The sequence below is a fragment of the Pungitius pungitius genome, chromosome 17 (genome assembly GCF_949316345.1).
Source record: "Pungitius pungitius chromosome 17, fPunPun2.1, whole genome shotgun sequence".
In the NCBI taxonomy this organism is placed as follows: Eukaryota; Metazoa; Chordata; class Actinopteri; order Perciformes; family Gasterosteidae; genus Pungitius; species Pungitius pungitius.
The window spans coordinates 2,933,792-2,957,519 of record NC_084916.1 but is presented as its reverse complement, the minus strand read 5'-3'; the positions used below and the strand labels follow the sequence as shown (position 1 = coordinate 2,957,519).

At 41.8% G+C, this 23,728-nt stretch overlaps 3 protein-coding genes across 3 annotated transcripts; all 3 read right to left on the bottom strand.

Annotated features, from left to right (window-relative positions):
• Positions 1–595: 595 nt before the first annotated feature.
• On the bottom strand, positions 596–8,104 carry lypla2 (lysophospholipase 2). The gene is made up of 10 exons (XM_037474294.2): positions 8,020–8,104; positions 5,638–5,730; positions 4,034–4,065; positions 3,020–3,085; positions 2,761–2,808; positions 2,530–2,600; positions 2,185–2,258; positions 1,979–2,080; positions 1,668–1,838; positions 596–1,504 (listed from the first exon to the last, which is right to left on the bottom strand). The coding sequence occupies exons 2-10, from the start codon at positions 5,713–5,715 to the stop codon at positions 1,454–1,456; spliced, it is 693 nt and encodes a 230-aa protein (XP_037330191.1). The 5' UTR covers positions 5,716–5,730; positions 8,020–8,104; the 3' UTR covers positions 596–1,453.
• A 377-nt stretch (positions 8,105–8,481) lies between these two features.
• Positions 8,482–11,389, bottom strand: pithd1 (PITH (C-terminal proteasome-interacting domain of thioredoxin-like) domain containing 1). Its single transcript, XM_037475094.2, has 6 exons — positions 11,158–11,389; positions 10,597–10,640; positions 10,242–10,319; positions 9,993–10,097; positions 9,521–9,629; positions 8,482–8,927 (listed from the first exon to the last, which is right to left on the bottom strand). Exons 1-6 carry the CDS (start codon positions 11,347–11,349, stop codon positions 8,826–8,828), a joined length of 630 nt encoding a protein of 209 aa, XP_037330991.2. The 5' UTR covers positions 11,350–11,389; the 3' UTR covers positions 8,482–8,825.
• A 1,104-nt stretch (positions 11,390–12,493) lies between these two features.
• Positions 12,494–23,040, bottom strand: eloa (elongin A). The gene is made up of 12 exons (XM_037474763.2): positions 22,901–23,040; positions 20,489–20,545; positions 20,004–20,113; positions 18,239–18,858; positions 16,856–17,163; positions 16,302–16,413; positions 15,577–15,729; positions 15,048–15,145; positions 14,667–14,847; positions 14,455–14,584; positions 14,071–14,234; positions 12,494–13,942 (listed from the first exon to the last, which is right to left on the bottom strand). The coding sequence occupies exons 1-12, from the start codon at positions 22,970–22,972 to the stop codon at positions 13,881–13,883; spliced, it is 2,067 nt and encodes a 688-aa protein (XP_037330660.2). The 5' UTR covers positions 22,973–23,040; the 3' UTR covers positions 12,494–13,880.
• Positions 23,041–23,728: the final 688 nt, after the last annotated feature.

Below are 23,728 nucleotides of genomic sequence, written 5' to 3'. Positions count from 1 at the left end.
AGTAGAGTTACACTCCTTATTTCCAGGGTCTCACGCTGCAAAAGATTAACCTTTTAATTAGTTGGTAAAACCACCCTTTAGTCATGTTGGAACAGCTTCTTGCCAAAGCCCTCCACGTGTATAGCCATTGTATTTGTATCTACTATTGTAACTACTATAGCACTGGGTTTCACTTTGACATTTCTGTGGGAAATAATCGTCTGAAACTTCCAACTCAGAGCTTCTATGGTGTCGTGGAAGGAGAATACGCATGTTTCAACCCACAGTTTTAAAATAAAACCATAGAAAATTAACTGAGCTTAATGGAGAGGACGGTGGCTTTTGGGGAGGCAGGAATACTTTAACGGGGAAAATGTTGAAAAAAAGAGTCGGTGGGAGGGAAAGTGAAGCGTCTCGTGTGTGCAGTCCGTGTTGTCCTGCCGCCATCCAGAGTGTTATTATTTTATGCAACTCATACCTGTCAATCATCTTTAAGCCAACACGTTAAAAAAGGAATCCAACTGAAGTAATTTTACATAAAGAATGAAAAAGCAGAAAGGTCCCTAACATGCAGACGAGGACGTTTTGAAATAAACAGCACAGCGTGGCAAAAGCATGGATTTGTTAGTTTTGTTTTATTTCATTTGGATTTTCTTCATCTACTTTAAGATATTCTTTCACACTTGGAGACATGGAAGGCCCTTGTGGATGTTGTTACTTGAATAAAAAAAAACCTGTCGTTCGTAGGTAGATAACCAATGCAGGACTCTGACAGAACTGAGGTTTACCTGTGCCTGGGTGGAATGCCCTGGGATGGATGGGTTGCTAGGAAACCAGCTCTAAAACCAGCACCGGAGTCAGCACCTGGATTAAAGCCACGGTCAGGCTGAATTTAAACCTGTCAGAAAACAAATCTGCAGGGGACCGGAAATGGCTATGGCAGGATTTTATTCCACTGCAAAGCTATAAAGCAAGACTATAAATTGGGAAAGAAAATCTTGTTTGCCTGCACCTTAGTGTGACAGAATCAGGTAGGTGTCAAGCTTTTCAGACTGATGCAGGGAGGAAACAGGAAAAGGCGTGGTCGGTGGAAGCGTTAGAGGCTAAATGAAACAACAGTTGAGTAAAGCTGAGATCAGGTGGACGTGAAAGAGGCTAAATAAATTAAATAAAACCACAGGGGAATGCATCGTGTGAGTCACTGTCTCTCTGAAAAGCTAAGACTTGTGAGTGCGAGCATCTAATCATCTTAAAATGAACCCAGTGCGTTTCTTCTCTTGGAGCAAGCGTTATCTGCCGGTAGAATGTTTTGGATTATCAAATGTGTGCGTGTTTTCATGTGTGTGTTTGCTATCTTTCCGATGTGTGTGGGAAGAAAGGGAAGGGCGCTCATGGCTGTTTCCTGTGGGAAATGGTAGAACAAGTGGGAGAGGTCAGTGTCTCGGGAGGACGTCACAGTGGAGACGAGGTGTGGTTAGATTCGGGGCAAATATTTCTCGATAAAATCCTTTACAGCCGCCATCTCCTGCAAGAGAGCAAAAGGTACAGGTAAAGAGGACGATACTTTTGCCTCGTTCTTGATGAGAGCAAAATAAACAATAGTGAGCCTTCAGTATTCGAGAAAAAAAAATTATGTAAGTATGAAAGAAAAATTCTTAAATATCAAAATGAACGCGCACGCTACGTACCTGAGGAGAAGAGCTGTGAGAGAGCCCTGGGTAGGTTTTAAAGGTGATCATCTGAGGGTTAACTATGCCTTTGAGTTTATCTGCAGTCATGGCGCCGAAGTGCACCGGGATCATGACGTCCATCTCACCGTGGCACTGCAGGATCGGGATGTTCTTTTGGCCGCTGGAGCCCTGCGGGACGAACACAACGGAGACATCAGTAAACCCCCCTGTGCTTCCTTTGGTTTCAGTGTTTATATTGATCGTGTTTATTTTTCCATAGTAAAATAAAGCAGCCCATTTGACATTTGAACATGTGAGACTGACTGTACCGATGGGAAACTCTTGTGAAGCGGTAGCCAGCAACTGAGGGCCACAACGCCAGCCAACTGATGTTGGCAGGTCAAGGCAGTGTACAAGGACAAGGCCCCGCCCTGAGGAGGAAACAAGGAAGAAAGAGAGAGACGGACAAACGTTTAATGGTTGCAATCGTTCACATTTACTGTGTTCAAAACAGTGCCAAAATATGAAGTCGAACCTGAGAGAAGCCACCGAGCATTATGCGGTGTGGGGGGATGCCGTTTTTGACCTCGTGTTCAATTATAGCCTTGACTGGAGGAAAGCAGGAATCAAAGTGTTACTTAACATCCAATGCAGATTGCCAAACAAACCCATGTTCCAGTTTTTTTTTGTCTTTTGCTCTCTGGCCACCAGGAGGCGCCTCACATCAACACATTTCTGGCTGACAGGAGGTCAAAGTTGAAAAAGCCCTGAGTTTGACTGAATGGAAGTCATTTGTTTCACCATTCTAAAAGGCGAAAGTGTAAATATAATATGAGAAATAAACATGAACATGAATTTAGCGGTGCACACATTCACTCACTGTTTTCGGCTGCCTTCTTGATGCCAGCCTCGTCCTCCTGGCAATCGGGGCTGAGACCCATGAGGTCAAACCTGCACACACGCAGGGAGCAAGGGGTTTAAGGGAAATCGATAGATACAAGCATGGTATTGTTGATGCCAGGATAGGAGCCTAGGCAGGGTTTTCAGGCAAACAATGGCATCCAGTGTTTGGCAAAAAAAGGAAGGCCTTCCGTTTAATGGCCCAACTTACCAGGCAGGCATCATGGACTTCATGTTAAGAGTGACGGGGATCGGGGGTCTGTGGGGAAATGAAAACAGCCGAAGGTCAGCCTAGGAGGTCATCACCATCAGCCAAATATTGGTCTTTTGATTTATTGACTCAAAAGACAAGATTATAAATAATTGGTTCAAAGCTAAGCACACCAAGAAAAATCTGCACCGTTTACTCCCCAAGTGGCAGCTTTTGGAGGACTGAAATCTGACAGGAGGAATGGGAGAAACAGACTTACGCGTGGGGGCAGATGAATTTGACGTGGGGCAGCTGGATTGAGGTCAAAGTGTCGGCCCACCCATGCCTGACAGAAAACAGAAAGGAGCGCTTTGTTTCTCATCCAGCTTCAGCAAGACAACAAATGTGCAGCGTATCAGGAGCCAAATGGATGCAGACTAAAACGTGTGTTGTGTAAAACGAGTGCGTGTGTGGCATGGACTGGAGGTACATAAGAGAACCCCCCCCACCCCAGCAAGGGGGATGTACATGATCTCCACTCACAGCATTTAACAGCTGAAGAAGTGACTTATCAGGTGGTGGTTTGAGGGAGGACACATCATCAAATTTGTATGATTAAAAACTATATCTGAACCAAAACTTTTTTTTTTTAAACACAAAATGACGATTGGCAGATTGAAGAAAGGTGTTTTATTGCCACGGCCGCTTTGTCCGATAATGGGAGCGTGCTCACCTGCGTGTGTCCATCACCGGAACTGGAATATAATTCTCCTTTAGAGAAAAGGACTTTTTTTATTCCTGTCCAGGTCTCAGTGTGCACGCAGCACCACCTCAGAGCAATGCATCATTGAGAATTGTAAAATTAAGTTAAAAAATATAAAAGTAGCCTGCCCAATACAATGTTTCTTTAATAAATGAAAATGGCTTTAAATGAACACTGCGAGCTACGACTAGCAAATTATTTTCACAAAATTTTCCCAAGTATGATCCAATTGTACGAAACAAGCTTAAAATAACGATCTGAATAAAATGATCTCTTCTCACTATTTTTTGATATTTAAAAAAAAGAAATGAAAAAAGGTCTGGAAGTTCAGTGCCATGAAAAATGTCTTATTATTATTATATCTGAAGGAGGTATTTAATTAACATATATGAAGACATCGAAATGATGGAAAAAGGACTGCTTTGACTGATATTGCTCATTTATATGTGAGAAATAATAGATACAAAAAACAAAGGCTTATTAGAGGTCTGCATGGAAAAACCTGTTCACAATATGAAAACCGTTACTCACCCTGAGTCTCCTAACCCATGAAGGAAGATCACCTGCAACACAGATAACAAAGAAAAGCTGGTTAGAAGTGTCTCTTTAGAACCTATAACGTTTTAAGCATTCACATTATACCCAGAAAGAACCAAATGCTTTTATCATTTCTAAAATGTTCTGATAGCTATAAATAACCTGCTGAAGGGAAGAACTCACAGTAATACCCTCTGTGAACCCAAGGGCCAACTCATCCCATTGCGTCTGTATTTCAGTACAGAAAGTTCTGCGTGCTCGTTCCACGACAGGAAAAACAGGTGCCAATCTCAAAGTCGTGCCAAGCGAGCTCTCACTGCCAGCTTCCCACATGCTGCTCCTCGCAGAGAACCCATGAAAGGGAACACCGAGGGTCTAGAAAACTGGCGATTCGCTGTTCGCTGCCAGAAAACCAAGCGATTCAGCCGGCTTTACTGAGATCAAAACACCCGCAGAGATCCATGTAGGGTGCGGATGTAGCTGGTCTTTAACAAACCCCGGCCATTGCTTTAAAAATATATGTAACTTTTTAGCCAAGTAACTTACAGGTATATCTGAGTGGGACCGAGGAGTTTGTGATTGAGCTTAAGCATCGTGTACATCAGAATATAGGTGGCTTTGCTGGATGCTTTACAAACAATAATCATAGAAAGAAAACTTGTATTACAGAGGAAAACTTTGACTATTTTAAGTTTATATTGGCTATATTAGCTAGTGCATTCATAAGAGAAGGTCACATATAAATCGAGGAAGTCCAGACTGAGCCACAGAACTTTGACCTTTGAAGGCTTATCAGACGCTAAAACACAATTACTTCATTAAACCATGAGACAGGATTTGTTTTAACTAACTACATCTCCTTTGGGCCCTAACCAGTTAGAAAGTGCTATGTGAACACACTTCTAACATGCGTGGTGATGGATTTTTACATTGAGAATTTAATTTTAACATTGCCTGAAATAAATAAATATAAACTCTAAAACCGAATCTTCACTTGAGTGAGCCAAGAGAAAAATAGGAAGAATTCTGCCAGCTGTCAATAGCCCACATTTATCAATGATTTGATCTATGAAACATGTTCTTGATAATACATTAATTAGCTTTTAATGCTCATAACACTCACTAAATATAAGAATATAGAAATATTTATTTCTTATTTGGGTGTTTTCTTTAAAAAGAAAGAGAAAAGGAAAACCAATTCCATTTAAGAAATGATATGTTTTATGTTGTTAAACAAGTGTTTTTGCTCAGCATTACTTTAAAGTTAGTTATTGTATTTATTGCCTATGTACCATAGTATAAATAAACTTTGATGAGTCAATCCTTAACATTATCCTGGAAGGCAAATAATGGGATAGTACGAGTCAAACCCTCTCTGGACATCAGAGGAAAGGCTGATCCCGGAGAAACAGAAGCTAAAGAGGAACGACGCAGTGAACAAGAGGTTTTCAAATACTTTGACCAAGCAAACCAGAGCTGAACTAGTTTTAATGGAGCAACAATAGCGCCGGAGAGAAGGTCTCTGTTGGCCACACGGGAACCTTCCTTTGTTAAACCGTAAGACGCTGTGAATGAGAGGACGTGTGCTCATCACTCACCGCCGCGGTCTCCTTCTCCATCCCGGATACCGTCACAGCCTCGGCGAGCAGCGGCACAGACATGTTATTGCCACACATACACTGTGAGAGGTGCTGGGGACAGAGGAGAGAATGTCAGCCGAGTGCTGAACTATATTAAATATATAGCTTAAAGCTATAAAGCTCAAAACAGTTGCTGTGTCTCAACGTCACATTTCAGATGCCGCCCCCCCCTCCCCTCGAAACGCCTTAAATGGTTTAATTAATTTCAGGAGTGGATACAACAAAAATATATAAAATATACTTGATTAAGTAATAAAAGAACAAATAATCGGTAATAGGAGCTATCCAGCCGCAAAAATATTTGTACTTTTAATACTACTACAATTTGCCAATATTAGTTGCATACTTTTATTTAATTGGATTTTTAATTGAAGGGCAAACTGTTGGATTGATACTTTAAAGAGATGTGAGCTCTTCTTTAACCCTCTGGAGGCCTTGACACAAACAAAACGTGATGTGATTAAAATGCTTCTCACTAGATTCTTCCTCATCTGCTCATCATTTATCTGCAATGATGAGACTAAAAGCAGGCGAGTGATAGAAAACTAAGTGATAGTAAAAGAGGAACGTCAGACAATCCGTTTCAACAAGCTCTTTGAAACACTAACGTACGCAAAGGCGGGATTAATCAAGTTCATACTCATTTTTCCCTCCAAATGCTATCATTATGCAGATTCATAACGACCTGCAACCCCAAGTACCAGCAGAAAGAAAATGTGTGGGTTTTCAATGCTCCAAGAAACAATGGCTCGCTCTCTACACTCCTGGAGGCGGCTGCTGGTTAAAAATAGTGCAACGCTGTGTACAATTATCATGTTCAACTCAGGTTGGGTTTGATTCACAAGGACTTTCTGCACACATTCAGTTTAATCTATAATGGGGGAATGCAAAATGGAATACCTCAAAAGTTCTTGTTAGAACTGATTAATATTGTTGTTTTGGTTTTCCAATATCTTCAATGCCTCCTGGCATCAACAGCTGTGTTTGCAATTAAATGACCGGTCTGTATGACAGAAAAGCTGAGGATCCCCACCTAAGCTAAACTGGAAGCAGGAGATTTAATTTATCCACTAATTAATTATGGAAATTGTCTGAAGCATCAGTGTTGCACAGCTGGTTGGAAACAAATTTGCAATTTGCAATTTTCAGACCTTGTTTCACTACAGTCTTCACAGGTATTATACGATGACGCAATGACTGAGAAACAAACAATAGATTTCTTTGTACATTTAACAAATATAACATTGGTTGTGGCGTCACGTTCAAACCATCCCCTACTTCTCTCCATCAGCTGTCTGTTTCATGAGATTCATAAAATGACTTTTGATAAGTTCCTACATTGTGTTGTGAGCAGAAGTGTAACTCCGTACCAACGCCGGGACATTACTTTGAGGTGACACAAACCACAAAAGAAAAGACACCGCCAATGTGGAGGCCAACTTAAAGCACATCACGAGTTCCCATCCTGCACGAAACCAATTACAGTAAAGTCTTTCGACTCTGAAACAACAGTCGTGCTGCAGTCACTTTGTGTGCGGACGTCACGCGACTGAGCGCGCGCGCGTGCGCTCACACACACACACCAGCCTGCTGCATTCAAACACCTCTTTGCTCAATGGCGACGGATAATATGCGGCAGTGAGTGGCAGTGAGTGACAGCCGCCCCCCCCCATCCCATACTCACACACCATCCACCAGCAGCAGCTAACTCGGCTCTCCACCTGCAGCTGAAGGAGGTCAATAGCCCGGCTACTAGCTAGCTGACGTATAGCAACACACCGCAGCAGAGGGGGAACAGTAAATTCGGGGAGGTTAAAAACGGTTTGATAAAAATAAAAGACACCGTAGTTTGAGGCGCAGGGTGGGGAAGCCGAAGAGGAAGGAGACAATGAATGGTCGGAGCTTAGCTAACGATGTTCGACCAATCACCGTCGGTAGTGATGGCATTCAGCAGTACAAAGCTTCCGTTGACCCCAAAAAGACTGACAAACTCCCAAACGTCGCGCTTGCTTTAATCTCGGAATAGTTTTTCACACGCGTGCGCGCACAAGGCTGCGCGTTCACTGGATCTAACGTCAGTTGTAGTGGATATGCTAGCTAACGTTACCGTTGGGCACGCTCACACACACACAGAAATTGCATTGTCTAGTAACTGCCGGTGTCTCTCTTCGTCTACCTCAGACCAACGCTGTAATTCAAATTAAGACTTCTAAACATCGCAGTTTTTTAGAATAGACCTTAAGCTATAAAACGCTCAAATACAAATTAGTTTGGACCGAGAGAAAGTGGTTAAAATGTACACTCGCGGCCTGCTAGCTAATACAAGTGCACTACACTTACCGCTTGCTTTCCCAGTTCGCGACGGATCGGAACTTCCGGTAGTGACCGAACACAATCAGGGGGCGGAGACAGAGCCTCGGGACGTCGTCAAATAGCCCCGCCCTTCCGTCGATGCGTTTATTGATGTAAATAGTCTTTACATCTGATGACGAATGTCTTCCTTTATATATATATATATATATATATATATATATATATATATATATATATATGTATAGAGTACATTAACCACCTAATGAAGAAAGCTTTGGATCTTGTCCAAGTCTGATTCTTAATAATTCATAAAGGCATCCATATTTTCTGATGTTTCAGCTTTCTTTCTATAGATTTGAGAGCAAAATCACTTTCTTTACATGTTGAATAGCTAAAAATTATTGCGTGAAACTAACTATAAATACAGGGCGTTAAACATGGCAACCTAAGTCTTTCAATCAAAGAGTAAAATCACTTGGTTTATTTCCAGCCTTGTGTTTTATTCAAAGTGGTGGACACCTTTAGACATGAATCAGAGTATGTAGGTTAAACAGACTTTATCCAACTATCAAGTGATCCATCCAATTATTACGTGTTTTTTTTAAGTGTTGCCAATATTAAGCCTTCACTATGTATTGCTATAGAAAACAGAGCAACAACATGGCACTTGCAGACACATATGGAGCTCTCTGGTCTTCAGAGTGCAGCGTTCCAGTCACCGGTCCAGGCTCAAGCAGCCTGCCGCTAGGCAGCGTTGAACTCTTTTTGCATCATCGACCGCCAGCAGAAACCTCTCTTCACGTCTCTTTTCATTCCAACGCTCTGGAGCTTTTTCAGGAAATGAAGTTGGTTTGTGGAAAGACGCTCTCCACTTTGTGATCTGCAGGGTTGGCTGATGCCTCGTAGTTACAGATCGTCACTTCATGTCTATGAGCCTAAAGAGTGACAGGTGAGAAAGACAGGTCAACTAACACACAAACATGTAAATTATGGTCCATTTAGAGATCAATTGGACCGGCTCAACCTACTGTATGGCTGCATGCCTGCAACGTGCACAATCAAGAGCCTCGCACCAAAAGACAGACACGCAGGGGCTCTTTGAGTCACACCAGACTAACACCTTAATATTTTCGGAGAGAATTGGCTTTCCTCGGGATGGAAGATCAAAATAATGTCTCCTTTCAATGTAGTTGTGATCTGCCACACGCAGCCAAACAAACCATGGGACAAACAGTGGAAAACAACCTGATCTTTATCTGTGCTGGAAAAGGTTGACTCGGGGAGTACATTCCAACATGTGGAAACGCAAAGAAGACTAATAGAACTGGTCAGTTTATTTGGTCCACCTAGCTCAAACTAATACAACAGCCCTGCGATAAACCCTCCCTTCATAAAGTTTTTATTGATCCTGTTTTAGAGAGGTGATTATTCAACTTAATAGTCATTTAGGGGGATGTCCTTTCCCCTCAATGATTTCCACAGTATTCTAGATGATGAAATAAAAATACGGGGGAAAAAAAGCTATAACCTCAGAGTACTCTCCCCTTAGGCCGATGTAGTAGACCCTGGTACTCTCTGCTCCAAAGTTCTTCGAGATGTGGATGGAGAGGTGCTGCACGTTGGAAAAACGAGCGATCCTGGCAAATCATCACACAACAGAAGGGACAACTCAGTGTGAGACAGCAGCTTGGGAAATCATTCAATCAGAGACGATGCTAAACTGTAGAGCAGCAAGTAGAAACTCATACAAACGAAGGGAAGCGTGATACGTAGCAGCAAACTGAAAGGGAAAAACAAAAAAGAGTCGCTTTCACTTCAACGCTTCATCTCTCTTCTTATGAGCAAAACTGAAATCTTTTGGGGGGGGGATCTCACAATAATAAGGCAGGTTTATTATTTAAAGCCAAAATTTATACGAGAAGCTTGCAGTGATTGGGAACCTGAAGGGAGAACGGTGCAGTAAGGCGAAAAAACAGAAGTAGAATTGTTCATGCTCTCACTTTGTGGGGTACTCCAGCTCAGCGACAGGATCTCGGTTGAGTCTGAAGGCCTGCTCGGGTTCTCTGCCGGTGGCGTCGAAGGACATGTGAGGGATGTTCTTGTACCTGGAATGAAAAGAAAATGAGTTTCATGCGGTTGCGGTCCTCTAGTGAAGCAAAGGATAGAAGCAATGTAACTGCAGATCGCTGGAAAACTGCTTTTAGCGGTACAGTGCCATCCAACATGAGAAGTGATGAGCAGATACTTACAGTCGGATCTCAGCTGGATGAGAGTCGTCATTTTCGCCAGAGATGATGATGCCTTTCAGTTTCACGCTGCCTGTAAAACTGAAAGGGACAACACATGGTTTCTCCGCCGCTATCCGCCGAGACAAAATCACAAATCTTTCATATAAAAAAACAAGAGACTGCTAAGAACAGCATGAAGCTGTCACAGTAGATGAATGGTGAATGATGAAAAAAAACTAAATTAAAACCACCAACTGATATGAATATCAGGGATTAAAAACTGTCAAGAAGCAAACCATGCAATGTTTTCATTGAGGGTTAATTGTTTAAGGTTCAGGCTTATCTTGGTTAAGATAATGAAGATTATAGGACTTACGGGATGTTGAACAGAAGCTCTTCATCTGCGTCACTCTCAACATACTACAAGAAAATAGACAAACATGGTAATTCCCTCTGGGTAATCGAAGTTGCTGCAGCAATTATACAAACCCTCACAGATTGGGTTACTAGCTTGACTGGGACACAAATATGTTATTATAAGCAATCAGAACTGGGCAATAGTTTCCACGATTTTCTTACATTTTGTAGAGAAAATACAGTGGATACAAAAAGAAGATCTGGATGAATGAATAAACCACAATGAGTAGAACAAACATCAGTTCAGTTAATTGAACGTAATTTTGCAAAGATTTACAATAATGTCACATGGCAATATACAATTACAAAAAATACGGGTTTTCCATTATGTTTACAAATGTAAACCCTCATGTAATTTGACACGCTTTAGCAAAATGAATAAAGTTTCGTTTGAATCAGCAACTGCGCAGCTCCACAGCAGCAGCCTCTGTTCTCCGGAACCACCGGATGACTTATTTCCATCTATGGGGAGACTTTCATGAGGCTGCCCGGGGTAGAGAATGCTCATTATCTCCGGTACCTTGTCCCGCTCGTTCCGCTGATCCCATGGTTTGAACACTAGCTTCCCATCCCCGTCTCTACTCTCGTTCAGGCACTGCAGCTTCTCCAGGTCTATCCTCCGGTACAGTCCGTACTCCAGACCCCTTTCGGCTGGCTCGTGCTCCCCCTCGCACCCGTGACCGTGTCCGTGACCGTGCCCGTGCCCTGACATCGCGGAGCGATAACTAAAGTTAGCTTGAACAGAAACAACAACCTGCCGCTTGCTAAGTGTGTTTACAGCAAGTGAACCAGTGCAACTTTCACTTCTGTCTGTCAAGCAAGTGGAAATTATAAAAGTACTTCCGGTCCGAGATTTTCAGATCAAGATAATTGTTTAATCCGAATTGTAAGAAAGACAACGTTGTGGGTGTTTTTGATCAATTATGTCACTGTTTTTCCAATGTTTATGGTTGTATTTATTTTATTTGATCTGCTCCAACTACGTGATGGGATAGAGTATAGCCTCTTTGAACAATGTTCCTACTAAATACAGGCAATTATTCTATGCTACTACTCTATGACGTTATAGTTGCTCACCCCTTGGGGGCGGTTCGTTTCTACAGTAGCCCAGGATGGACAAACATGAGAGGAGCTCAGGCTTTTTACGTTTGATTTTGATGTGGCCTGTAGGCCGATGATCCTTCGAAAACTTCCTATTTAGTCCATTCCTTACATATTAAAATAAATGTATCAATTCAAGACATATGTTTTTTATAGGAATGTTATGTTGAAGTGAGGCGCAGACCAGGATATTGCATGATATTCCTAACTGACCTTTGTGGCAGAGTGAAAATTTGTCATCTCAAATGTTTATATACATATCTAAGTAGATATATACACACACCCCCAACGAGCACTTTATTAGGTACACCTGTTGAATTGCTTGTTAACACAAATTGCTAATCGGCCTAATCTGATGAGTCACGATTTCAGCTGCTCAGCTAGGTTTTTATTCGACCAAATGGGAATTATGAAAAATTAAGCTCAATGGAAATGACCATCACTGAAGCAGTCACCATTCATTTAGACCCTGGACGTTAACGACGAGAGATTTGAAACTGAAAAACACAAATTTGAGATGTAATAAAGATTAAATGCCACATTACATGATAACATGTTAAACAATATAATAACTGTATTATGGCCAACAAAATAATCTGCTGGAAACAGTGGTTCCATATTACTTTTTTACTATTCTGTTACATTATTTAGAGCAAAAACGTTGTCACAAAGTGATGCTCCTTGCTCAAGTTCAAGGATGTTTGTTAGGCTTGATAAAAAAAACAGAACACAAAAAAAGATTCATTCACAGTCTGTATGGGCAAAAAGTCAATTTTAATAAAAATGACCATATAACATTTATTAAAATCTAATAAAATTACAATTTTTAATCTACTTAAATTGGGGCCCATGTTGTGGGGTGCCAGGTCCCAATGTTGAAAATAAATACATCTCAGCATTGTTGTAGACTGAAACTGCAGACGTCCTACTGACTTCCTTCCTTATTGTTGTATTTCCTAGTTCCTTTTCTTCTCTTCAGCATTCACTCACAGTAAAGCAGATTTGAACGGAGACACACACATTCGACAGCAGGAAAAACATGATCCAAAGCAACATCAGGGTTAAAATAAGTCTAAAAAGAGTTTGTATGTCTGTTGTTTACCGATTTCCTGTACAGAGCACGTTAAAAAGATTCATGTCTAGATATGCATGTTCGTTGTTTTCTTTTAAAAGCCTAACCAGCCAGTTGATGTTCTCTGCTGACGTGCACCATGCTGGACATTAAAGGAATAGGGAAAAAAGGTTTTCCTTGTGTAGTGTATCAGTTGTTCGTAAGTAAAAAGTGACAAACAACTAACTTTTCAATACAAATTAAAGATCAGTAATGTTTCTGTCCCATGAACAAAAATTTTGATATTAATGTTAGAGAGGTATGCTCATTACCTTTCTCGCCAAGAGTTAGATGAGAAGATGAGACACCACTCTCGTGTCAGTAGACTAAACATGAAGCAACAGCCGGGAGCTGGTTAACTTAGCATAACTAGCATGGCATAAGAACATAACAACCCAAATCCAACAATCACCACATCTAAAGCTCACTGATTAACACTTTGAGTCTTAGTTACATAAGAGGAACAAAACAATGTAGTTTTCCTTTTGTACAACTGGCCCTAGCCAAAAGCTAGCTTGTTCCACCCCCCAATAAAAACAACAAGATGAAACATCTTAATGAGATTTAAAAAGATCTAAGATAGCCGTTTCCACCCATTAACGTTCTTTATGCTATGCTAAGCTAGCTAGGTCAAGCTACATGTTTAGCCTACAGAGGTGACGGTGGCCAGTTTTCTTGGCCAACTCTCTGAAGGTAGGAAATGTCTGCTTAAAAAACAGGAGAAAGTAACAGACTGTGTATATGCAGGTGTTTGTGTCTTTTGAGTCTTTTAAAATGTACATTTCCTTAACACATATGTCATACCAAATGACCGTTGTTAATTATTTAAATACTTATACCCCCCCAAAACAGAAAATAATCTACATGTTTCCACCAATACTGATAAATTCATAGGATATGTCTGGTGGAAAAGTTGACGGTGTGTGTGCGTGTGTGCGTGTGTGTGTGCAGGGGTCTCCAGTCAAATTTTGCTAAAAACTTAAATTAAAAACACAGTTGGAATCCATAAAATACATTCAGTCTCTTTCACACTATCGGCGGGAGAATCTGTTCTTGAAAGCTTTGATAGTTTTGGCCATCATTGGGGCGATTTCTGCAGGAGAGAATGAATGGTCTGTGTTAGATTTGTATTAGATTAAAAGAAAAAACTATTTTAATCGCGGGTCTCTTTCTGATCTTCCTTTCTTTTCTTTTCCGTCGCCTGTGCACACTCGCACTTACTTTTGACCTGTGGTTTGTCCCGGGCGGCAGGACCACCAACGCCTGCTGCTGCTCCACCACTACTACCTGCTGCGGAGGAGCGAGACGAGCCGGGAGAAGGGTTCAGTTGGGGGGAAAAGGAGCGACTTGATTCACCGGAGTAGTCTGTGGTAGCTGGTCTTATTCTGAAGGACACAGGAAAAGGAGAAAAAAAAAAACTGTGTGGAATATAAAGCAAAACACCCAAAAGATAGACCTAAATCAATAAGTGCAAAAAATAAATTACTACTGCTCAACCCTGATCAAATGTACAAAAAAACAGTACAAACCCACATTACAGGAGTTGAGAAGGTAGAATCTGTGTTATTTTTACTGTGTAAATAACGTTCTTGATGCAATACTGACTTGATGGGAGCTGCTGCGGCAGTGGAGCTGGCCGACGAGCCGCTGATGGTGCCAAACTTCTCCTGTCGGCGGCGGACGTCTCGTGGCGGCTTGGCGACAGAATTGACAAACGCCATCTTGACCTGCCGCCCTGCCGGGACAAACGCAAAGCATTCAAACTAGAAATGATGATCTGTGCCGTCGCTGTGGAAACGAACACGTTTAGCGCCTACCTTTGGGCTTGTTGGCTTGGGAAGAGTGGATGTTCTGGGTCAGCATCTTCAGTCGCTCCTTGCGCTCGTCGTGCAGCCTCAGATACATCTCCCGCCACGACTCGTACTCTTGAGGAGACTCTCGCTTGAAGTCCCGCTTACAATGCCGCATCCACAGCTCGTCGGATTCCTCTGTAAACCACTGAAAGGGAGGAGCAAAATCAACAAGGAGTTTGTCGTCTTCTTCCACTTACCTTGCCCATTTTAGTAAGTGATGTAAGGGTTTGTTATTTGGCAATGCATTTTCTGTATACCACCCAGAGAGAAACCGAACCCTGTGGAACGTGTTCTACTGATAAGGGTCCTCACAAGCGTACAAATAAAATAAAATGCTGGCGTCACCTGGTTGCTCTGCTCGATGCGGAACAGCTGCTCCGGTGTGCACCGCTCCAGCACCGGCTCCATGATATCGAACGGCACTCCTCCGACCTCGGTGATGGCTGAAAGAGCAGAGTTGGTTTTAGCCGCCTTAAGATATTGTGCGGGTGGGCCTGGACATTTTTTTTGCATAGCAGTACATGTTGACTCTCACACATTTGTCCAGGGATTGGGACGGTTTATCATTCATGCTTTGTAGTGCCTCTATTACTCTGGTAGTATAAAAGGCCAAATAATATGACACAGATACATTTTAGTGCTTATTTGGCACCTGCATCTCCTCAAAAAAGCCTTTAGGGGCATTCACAAAGCAAGGCTTTTTGGGGTTAAAATATCTTTTGGGGGATTTTCAAGCAAATATTAATCTACGAGATCGTTTGTGATTAAGTTAGTAAGGTTATAAAATATTTGTACCACCCGTTAAAAGTCTCCATGCCACCAAACTGCGCCTCACTATTCCTATTCCTCTAGACCTGCACCCTGCTCCACTCACAGTCGATGTTGTTCTGCAGCACACGGATGCACTGCTCGTACAGAGTCATCATCTTGGGCAAGTAAGCGGTCTTCGATCCGGAGTAGACAACCATCTTGGAGTTAAACCGTTTCCCTGTGAACCCGGAGTCCTCCTCGTCGTTGCACACAGGAACTGAAAGCAGAAAAAGTGAGTGTGTGAGTCAGGCCGGGTGACATGGAGGAGGTCAGGACAAACTTTTACAGACACGGGGACACTGACAGGAAAGGAAACAAAACCAGAATAAAATATGCGTATATAATATACAACACAGAGATTCACATCTGCTCATTTTGGTGCTCACGGAAAAGCACAACCGTACTTAGACTTCTAGAGGCTATTTTCTTTTTTTAGGTTTCAGTCAAACTTTGAATGGCATCATTTTGAACGTGGGAATCATTTCTCTCCTTGCATATACGCAATTGTAAAAAGCCAATTAAGAACCCTGTTATCCGTAGACATGAAGATGAAGTCAGCCCTCTAGAGCAAAACTGAGTTCCTCAAATTCCCAATCCCACCCGATAACCCAAACCCAAATTAATGTTTACCTAACATTTAATAAATCTACTGGAGAATGCCGAGCGTAACCCTGTTGCTCAATCGAAATGAGGATTGTATTGAACATGCTTGGAGTTCTTGGAGCTACTGTCAGTTGGATGGCTCCTGTTTCATCAACAGGACAGATTACTAAGGTGGGAGGGCATTACCTTTCCGTCTCTGAGGAGACAGTGGCGTTACGTCGATGGAGGGCAGAGGTCTGTAGTTGGGTTGGATCGCTGGCAGAGGGATTTCAGGGAGAGTTGTAATGACCTCAACCACCTACAGACAACGTCACGTTAACACAGAGGATCTGATAACAGCTTTTCAAAGAAAAGGTTTCAAATAATAATACAATAATAAGTTTGAAAATTCCTTTGGGAACATCAATCAATCTAACTGATAAGACAGATATGCTAAATAACAAGCATGGTGTGGAAGAAAAAAAACACAATAAAGCCGCAACAATTTTGATAATTGATTAGTTTCCCAAAATATCAAAGTTTCTTTGGTTGCAGCTTATTCAATGAGAGCAACCTGATAATATTTCTGTAATCTGGCCCTCACCGTGGCTGCTATTTAATAGACAAAACCATGAATCCATTAATAGAAAAAATAAATGGCACATTAATTAATAATGAAAAGAATTGTTATTTGCCGGTTTACTTATATTCTACTGAAAAAAATCAAAGCAAATGTAAAACATATCGGTTGCTGTTCTCACCCGCTTGCGTTTTTCCACTGTGGTAGAAGCGGAGCCTGAATGCGGCCTCTTGGTACTCTGAGTGCCGTTGGCCTTGCTCCCCTTGGCGGAGGAGGAAGATGAGGAGGAGGGGGCAGGCGGAGGGGTGCGTGAACGATGTGACGACGCTGTGGAGGAGGACGGTGGCGGCGGCTGCTGCTGCTGCTTCTTCTTCTTCTTGACGGGTGTCGGGGCGTCATATGTGAGGAAAGACTCGAAGGACATGGTGGGAGTGTCAAAGTCTTCCTCCTCTTCCTCGGCCTGAGAGTCCTTCGGTGCCCGCGTCCGCCCTGGAAAAAGGAGGCAAACGGAGAGGTTAGAATATGCAGGGAATCGTGAGGGATCATCTAAAAATGGGCAAACCCTTCCAAAAGTTGTGTAGCGGTGACAAACTTGGGCCATTAATGGATGGTCTAGTTTAGCGAAAAGACCATCACAAGTTCCGCCGAGCCCAAAGTGAAGTCTACAAAGTTTCTGGATAATGTTTTCTTCATGTTGAATATTTGAAGATGTCGGGCGTATTATCTAGCCAGATAAGCTTGCGACAGTCCTTATGATTTACATATTTTTCAATGATGAAATGATCCTGAACATGAATAAGCATTTTCCTATGGCATCAGTTTTGGGGAGCTCTGAAAGACTCTCAGCTTGAAAAGTAGCTATCCTTTATGTAAAAACTATTACCGTCCTAGGATTATTTTCAGCTTCCCTTCAAATGACACACACAATTGTTTTGTGGAAAAAAAAACTGAATGACAATCACTCGCTGGTGTTTGGGAATTTATTGCAATAATGATAAGTTCCTGGTTTCCTGTCAGCAGAGTTACTGATTGCATCTCGATTAGCTGGTACCGGGTGTCGCTGTGTCTCTGCTGTGGCCTGTTCTTTTTAGGGCTGACTAAACAGAAACATGCTTAATGGTGTTCAGATCGGTCCAACCAATCGTCCAACGAAAAAACACTTGCATTATTGCGCCTTTGACAATGATTGGTTCAGTGTTTTCATAAAAAGTCACAATTCCAGCTCTGGTCTGTCAAAACAAAGCAGAGGTGTCATGAAGAAGTGCAATCTCTTTTTAAAATAAATACTTTTATTTCTGTGGTATGTACTTAATCGTTTGTTATTTGTTGAGGGAAATATCAAATTGAAATATTCTATTCCTCTTAAACAGTCGTGAGTTGAGTATTGTAATCCTCATCTACCTTGTGTTGTACAGCCTTAATCCTTGTTGTCCCGTTTCCTTTCACGTAAACTGTCTGACTTGTCAGATTTATCATCTTGTTCCATATTTTTATTGAGCAATGGTTTCCCTAAATTGCCTCATCTCTGATGTGACAGTAAACCACTTCCATCCAACACACTCACCGTCGTCTCCTCCTTTCTTCTTCTCCTCCCTCTTACTCTCATGAGCGGTGGACTTCCTGCTGTGCTTTGCAGACTTTGTCACTGGACTCTCTTTGTCAGTGCTGCGGTTCTTTCCTTCACTGTCTTCTCTCCCTCCTCCTCCTCCTCCTTCTGCTGCTGCTGCTGCTCCATCTCCTCTTTGAGCGCTACCCGTCTGTGTGTGGCGTTGCCGGCGCTCCTCGTCTCGGTTTCTTTCGCCGTGGGTACCGTGGTGGTGGTTTCTGTTAGTTTCTTTGCTTGGTTTGGCGAGGCGGACCTCTTTGCGAAGAGGAGGAGGAGGAGGAGGACTAGGCTCAGGTTCGGGTTCGTGCTCAGGCTCAGGCTCGGGGCTCTCGTACTCATCCGACTGGTAGCCTCCCCGCCGCGGGGGGCTGTAGTGCTGGTTTCGAGAGGGGGAGGGCGAGTAGTTTGTGTGATAGCCTCTCTCTACTTCCAATTCCTCCTCCTCCTCTTCCTCGTGAGAGGGCTCTTCCTCAGGGGAGGGCTCCCGGGTGCGTCTGTGGCTTCCTCCGACCCCACCACCCGCCTCGGGGCCTCGGGAGTGGGTGTGTGACCTCGGTGCCTCTTTGACGTTGCTGGGTCTGAGGTACAGCGATGGGAAAAAGCAAATATCTTTTCCTGACTGGAGTGTTAAATGCAAAACCTGCAAAAAAATTCCGTGAAGCATTTGGAGTTTAACAACAACATTTATACATCGCCTACAGATTCACATAGCAATGATTCCTGAAGTCTGAAGAAGAGGAAAGCTCTGCAGAAGAAGGCTTTCATCTCAAACAGTGAACAGTAACCAGTGTGAAGCGTGCCAGAAGCTGGATGACTTTCCCATTCAAGCAGAACTGATGTTGGATGATGTGGAATATGATGAACAAGACTAAAGGGTTTGCGGGATTGTCCGCGGGCAACACGTTTCTACCTTTACCCCAGAGCGCTTATTTATTTATGACTCTAAGGGTCGTTGAGCCTCAAAGCGCTCAAAAGAGAAACTGCGAGACAATTTACATGGAATTTAACAGAAAACACATTTCAGTTTAAAAAAAAAAAAGACCAATGATTTCCTGTCCTTAGGTTACGCACCAAGATAATTTAATCTCCTCAGGCATTTAGGACATTTAAAAATTAAAAGAAAAAGCTATGGACCTAGTGGTCTATGTGTTGATATGCATTTTCTGATTTGAGTTATTCTACAATTGTACAGCAGCAAAATGTGTTGCACAAAAGCTGCTGCTTTTTATTGACCATTCATGAGGCTGAGCCTAACAGCACAACTAGTCAGCACTCTGATTTACTGTGAGCCACCTAACCCAAAGCATACGTGACCATTACCACCAACTTATTCCATATTTTACCACTGCTGTACAACATTTTCAACTTTGACTGTTCTGTTTTGTTGTATTTTAACCTAAAATTAGTTGATGAGGAAGACAAGACAAGAGAGCTGAATTATTGATTATTTGTCCCTGGAGTTTGAATCCTGTCTCTCATTACGTCGCAGCAGAGTTCTAACAAAAATGGGCTCAGATCCATCCCACATATTGTCTTGAAGCTGTTGATTGAGTTTAAGACCCCTGTGGTACCTATTGCATCTGTGTCACATATTAATATTGCATTTGCTCCCTGCAGGATTAGACACACACAGTTCACAGGGACACGAGAGCTGAAGCGGGGACACCTGCCCTCCTGGTGTGTGAGCCTGGAGTGTGTCGAGGCTCAGCTTTCCAGAACATACCTGTCTGACTGAGGAACCAGTTTCTTCCATTTGGCCACGAGGCCTTTCGCCATCTCTCCACCCAGCTGATGCTTCCTTAAAGAATTGACAGTCTTCCCTACTCCGGTTTCCTACAAGAGAGAGAGTAAAACAGTCAAAACATCGACGGCTTATTCAATTAACCAACACAAAGTAAGGTGGATAAAATCCTGACATGCAGACATCTTCTTAGAGCTCGTCTGTGTGTATTTTCACTTTTACGGCTGTCGTTTGGCAGCTTCTGTTTTTGCAGAGTGATCGGATTGGTGAGAAACATGTTGAGGCTGCACTGATAATTTCCACAATTCACAACATGTCAGAAAATTAAAAGGCTGCCCGAGGAACAAAACATTTTGTTCCAAACCAAGCTGCAATTCTCGCTTAGGAGCTCTTCCACAAAAATGGTTGTCTGGTGCTTTCTGTGTTATTGGCTGACATTCTAGTGTGGAAATAAAAAGGACCCTTACCACCAGTATTTCCACAGTCATGGGAAGCTCCCCCAGTCTTTTTAAAGTCTTCAGTAGCTGAAAAACAAGAGAGCATTTTAATCATTGAGAGGAGGATTCAGGGTGTTCAACTCAACACATTTTCAGCATTGATTATGTAAATATTATTAACAATAAATATGTTTTATCTCTGAAAACGCTTGTGTACACTCAGTGTCTCCAAAGTTTATTTTTACGTTAACAATTCCCGCTGTGAAAATGTCGGTGTCGGTCTGCTACAGACGGAAAGTCTTTATCTCAACCTCAGGAGAAAATGTACTTTACATATAATGTCAAATATGTATTGACAATATTGTGTAGCATATAAAACATTATCAAAGTTATTTCACATGTTTATAACGCAATTTTAAGTCAAATAAACTACTATAATATCACAGATGTGACTATTGTGATGTAAAGTTGAGGACAGTCAGAATTAGACTCATGTGTATTCTTCTATTTGGAGACAGCACAGTGTGAAGGGACAGCATTTGTGATCACTATAAATAAATAATCATCATCATCATAAAAATGGGATGGATGTGTCCTAACTAAGTATACCAGTAGTTGTATCATGACACACAATAAACAATCTTCCTGATGACTTCATCCCAAAGCTCAGTCACATGACTCTATGCATGCTGGAGTGATTTAAACCACTGATCTCCCTTCAGGATGGTTAACGTTGCATGATCTTATTCTCACGTGTGGACTAGCTTTGTTCACATTAATGTCTTGTGAATGAACTCTCTGACCAACATCCTGGTTAATTGATTTTGTTTGAGGAACTTTTTCATTTCCAGTGAAATGAAACAGAAGCGTTGGATACCACCTGGAAACAACAGCGTTCACCAGCCCTGCGTCACGGAGACGGAGTGATAACGTGGCCTAATCTTTTACTACAGCCCTGCCTGTAGTAAAAGATTCACTCAGTTATAATATCGCCATTTTTAAATAAAATAATGATTTCTCGAACCCGGAATAAAGCTTCTGTTTAACAAATATATCACACAGGGCACGACTGCTTTGTTTTGGGAGGCTCCATTTGAGCAATGAAAGTAAACAAAGAGGGGTCGGACATTGTCAATTATCATTTGATTGTTTATAGTTTTCAATTTTTTTTAAAGCAGATTCAAATGTCGTGCTGTGCAGCTGCTGTGTGACCGAAATTAGATAAATCTTTTAAACATTCCAGGCCTGGAGTCGATGCAACGTTTACTGTCATCACTTTACGCACTAGCGTCAGTTAGCTTGATGGCTAACGGCTACTCTGGCCCCGAGTGTCGCTTTAAGATAAATCACGCGTTAATGTTATTATTTTAATGGCAAATGGGGTGTCTATGGGAGATTGTTGAACCAAGCTGACATGAGTTGATAATGTCTCACGGTAGCGTTAGAGAAGAACGGTATAACTAGTTAAAACCCCTTAATTATTGTGACGTCTCTCGTGGTGCCTTTGGTTGCTGTCGGACATGCTGGGATTCTGAAGTTGACGAATCTAAGGATTCGAAACACTAATGAATCACACCCATAGAACAATTCTTTCCCCCTATAAGAGTGGAAGCACATTTAAGATAATGTGTATATAAAAATGTATATACAAAGATAATGTATATAGAATAATATGAGTAAGGAATACGGATTATCAAGTAGAAAACTATTATGTTGACCGAAATATATCCTCTCATAGTTAAAAAAAACGATATCAAGCTAAATCAACAAATTGCTCTAAATTAAGAAAATAAGAAAGTAACAGTTATTTATGGCGTGTCCCATTAGTGTCCTGAAGGTAAATAGGCTATATATATCATAGCCGCCTATATTCATTATTGTTTAGGTTTTAAATATAAAACACAGTGTATTTTCTGAAATACTTGATTTGTTATTGTTATATTCAACCTATAGAAACTTGGGATGGACGTTTGTGATTACTTTAAACATTCCAGACTTGGATTCAATGTATAACTGCCATGCCAGTTATTTCATTTCAGCCCGATTATGAATACTTGGTGATTGGTGGGCTGTCAAGGTTCTTCTTCTTGTGTCGTTGGATTGGGTTACAGTTGACCCAGGAAGCCACAACTTGATTAAACTCATCAGCCACTAATCTGAGAACATAATTGCTAGCGGAAACGGCCACAGTTTCAGAACTAGCCTCATTTTTATATCCGAGCCATTAAAAAAGCAGCTGAATGATCATCAGCGTTAAAGATTGTCAAGACAACGAGTCCTGAGAGCGGCCCTCAAATGCAGCATCTAAAATAGCGTTGCGACTTTCACACAACTGCCGTGGCTGTAGCCTCATTTCGGGCCACCGCAGACAAACCGTCGCGTATCGGAAGACAGTCGGTGCTACACACCGAATCTGTCTGTCTACAAAGGCTCAGTCGTTACCTTTCGAGGCTCCGGATTGTCCTGGAGCCGCGACTGGAGTCTATCCACTGCTTCCAGCAGTTCCTCCGCCATGTTTACTGCTGGTAGTCCGTCGCCCGGAAACTACTTCATCCTGACAGAGCTGAGGACGGGTGAAAAAACGGAGAAGTTCCGCTAAATCCAGTGAACGCAACGCCGAAGAAGAGACGTCACACCCGCCTGAAATAACAACATGTGTATATATATATATATAAATATTTATTCAATAATTGAAAATAATAAAGATATATATGAAAGATTAAATTATTTATAGTGTGGAGGAAATAGGAGGTTTTTAGTTACATGATGAGAAGCGTCACTAAATGCGGAAGTACGTCACAGTACAGAGGACGCCGCACGCTTCTTGGTTTGACGTCAGTCAAAACGCTGAATAATTAAATTCCATCTCACTATATCTGACAGCTGCAGTTGCTTTGCAAAGTAAGTGAGCATAACCTACATAAACCATGATGTATTTTCACAGATTAAACTAGCCAACTGTAGATTAAGTTGTTAGAATGAATGGAGGAAAATACAATTATATCAAATATGGTATGTATTATTTAACAATAAAACCCATCCAGCAATTTGGCAGAATTATTATTTTTGCCTTTAAATACATTTTTAAGAGATCATTTTGAATGCTCTTATACCTAATATTTTCAAAAAGGTACCAAGAATGCAGGTCGTGAATTACTCTAAGACGAGACATACGAGGACATTAAAACGGATTGGATTTGGAAAATCCACTCAGAGTTTTAGTTGAGAGCTATTTACATTGTATTTATTTGAGTTGTCATGTCAATAAAC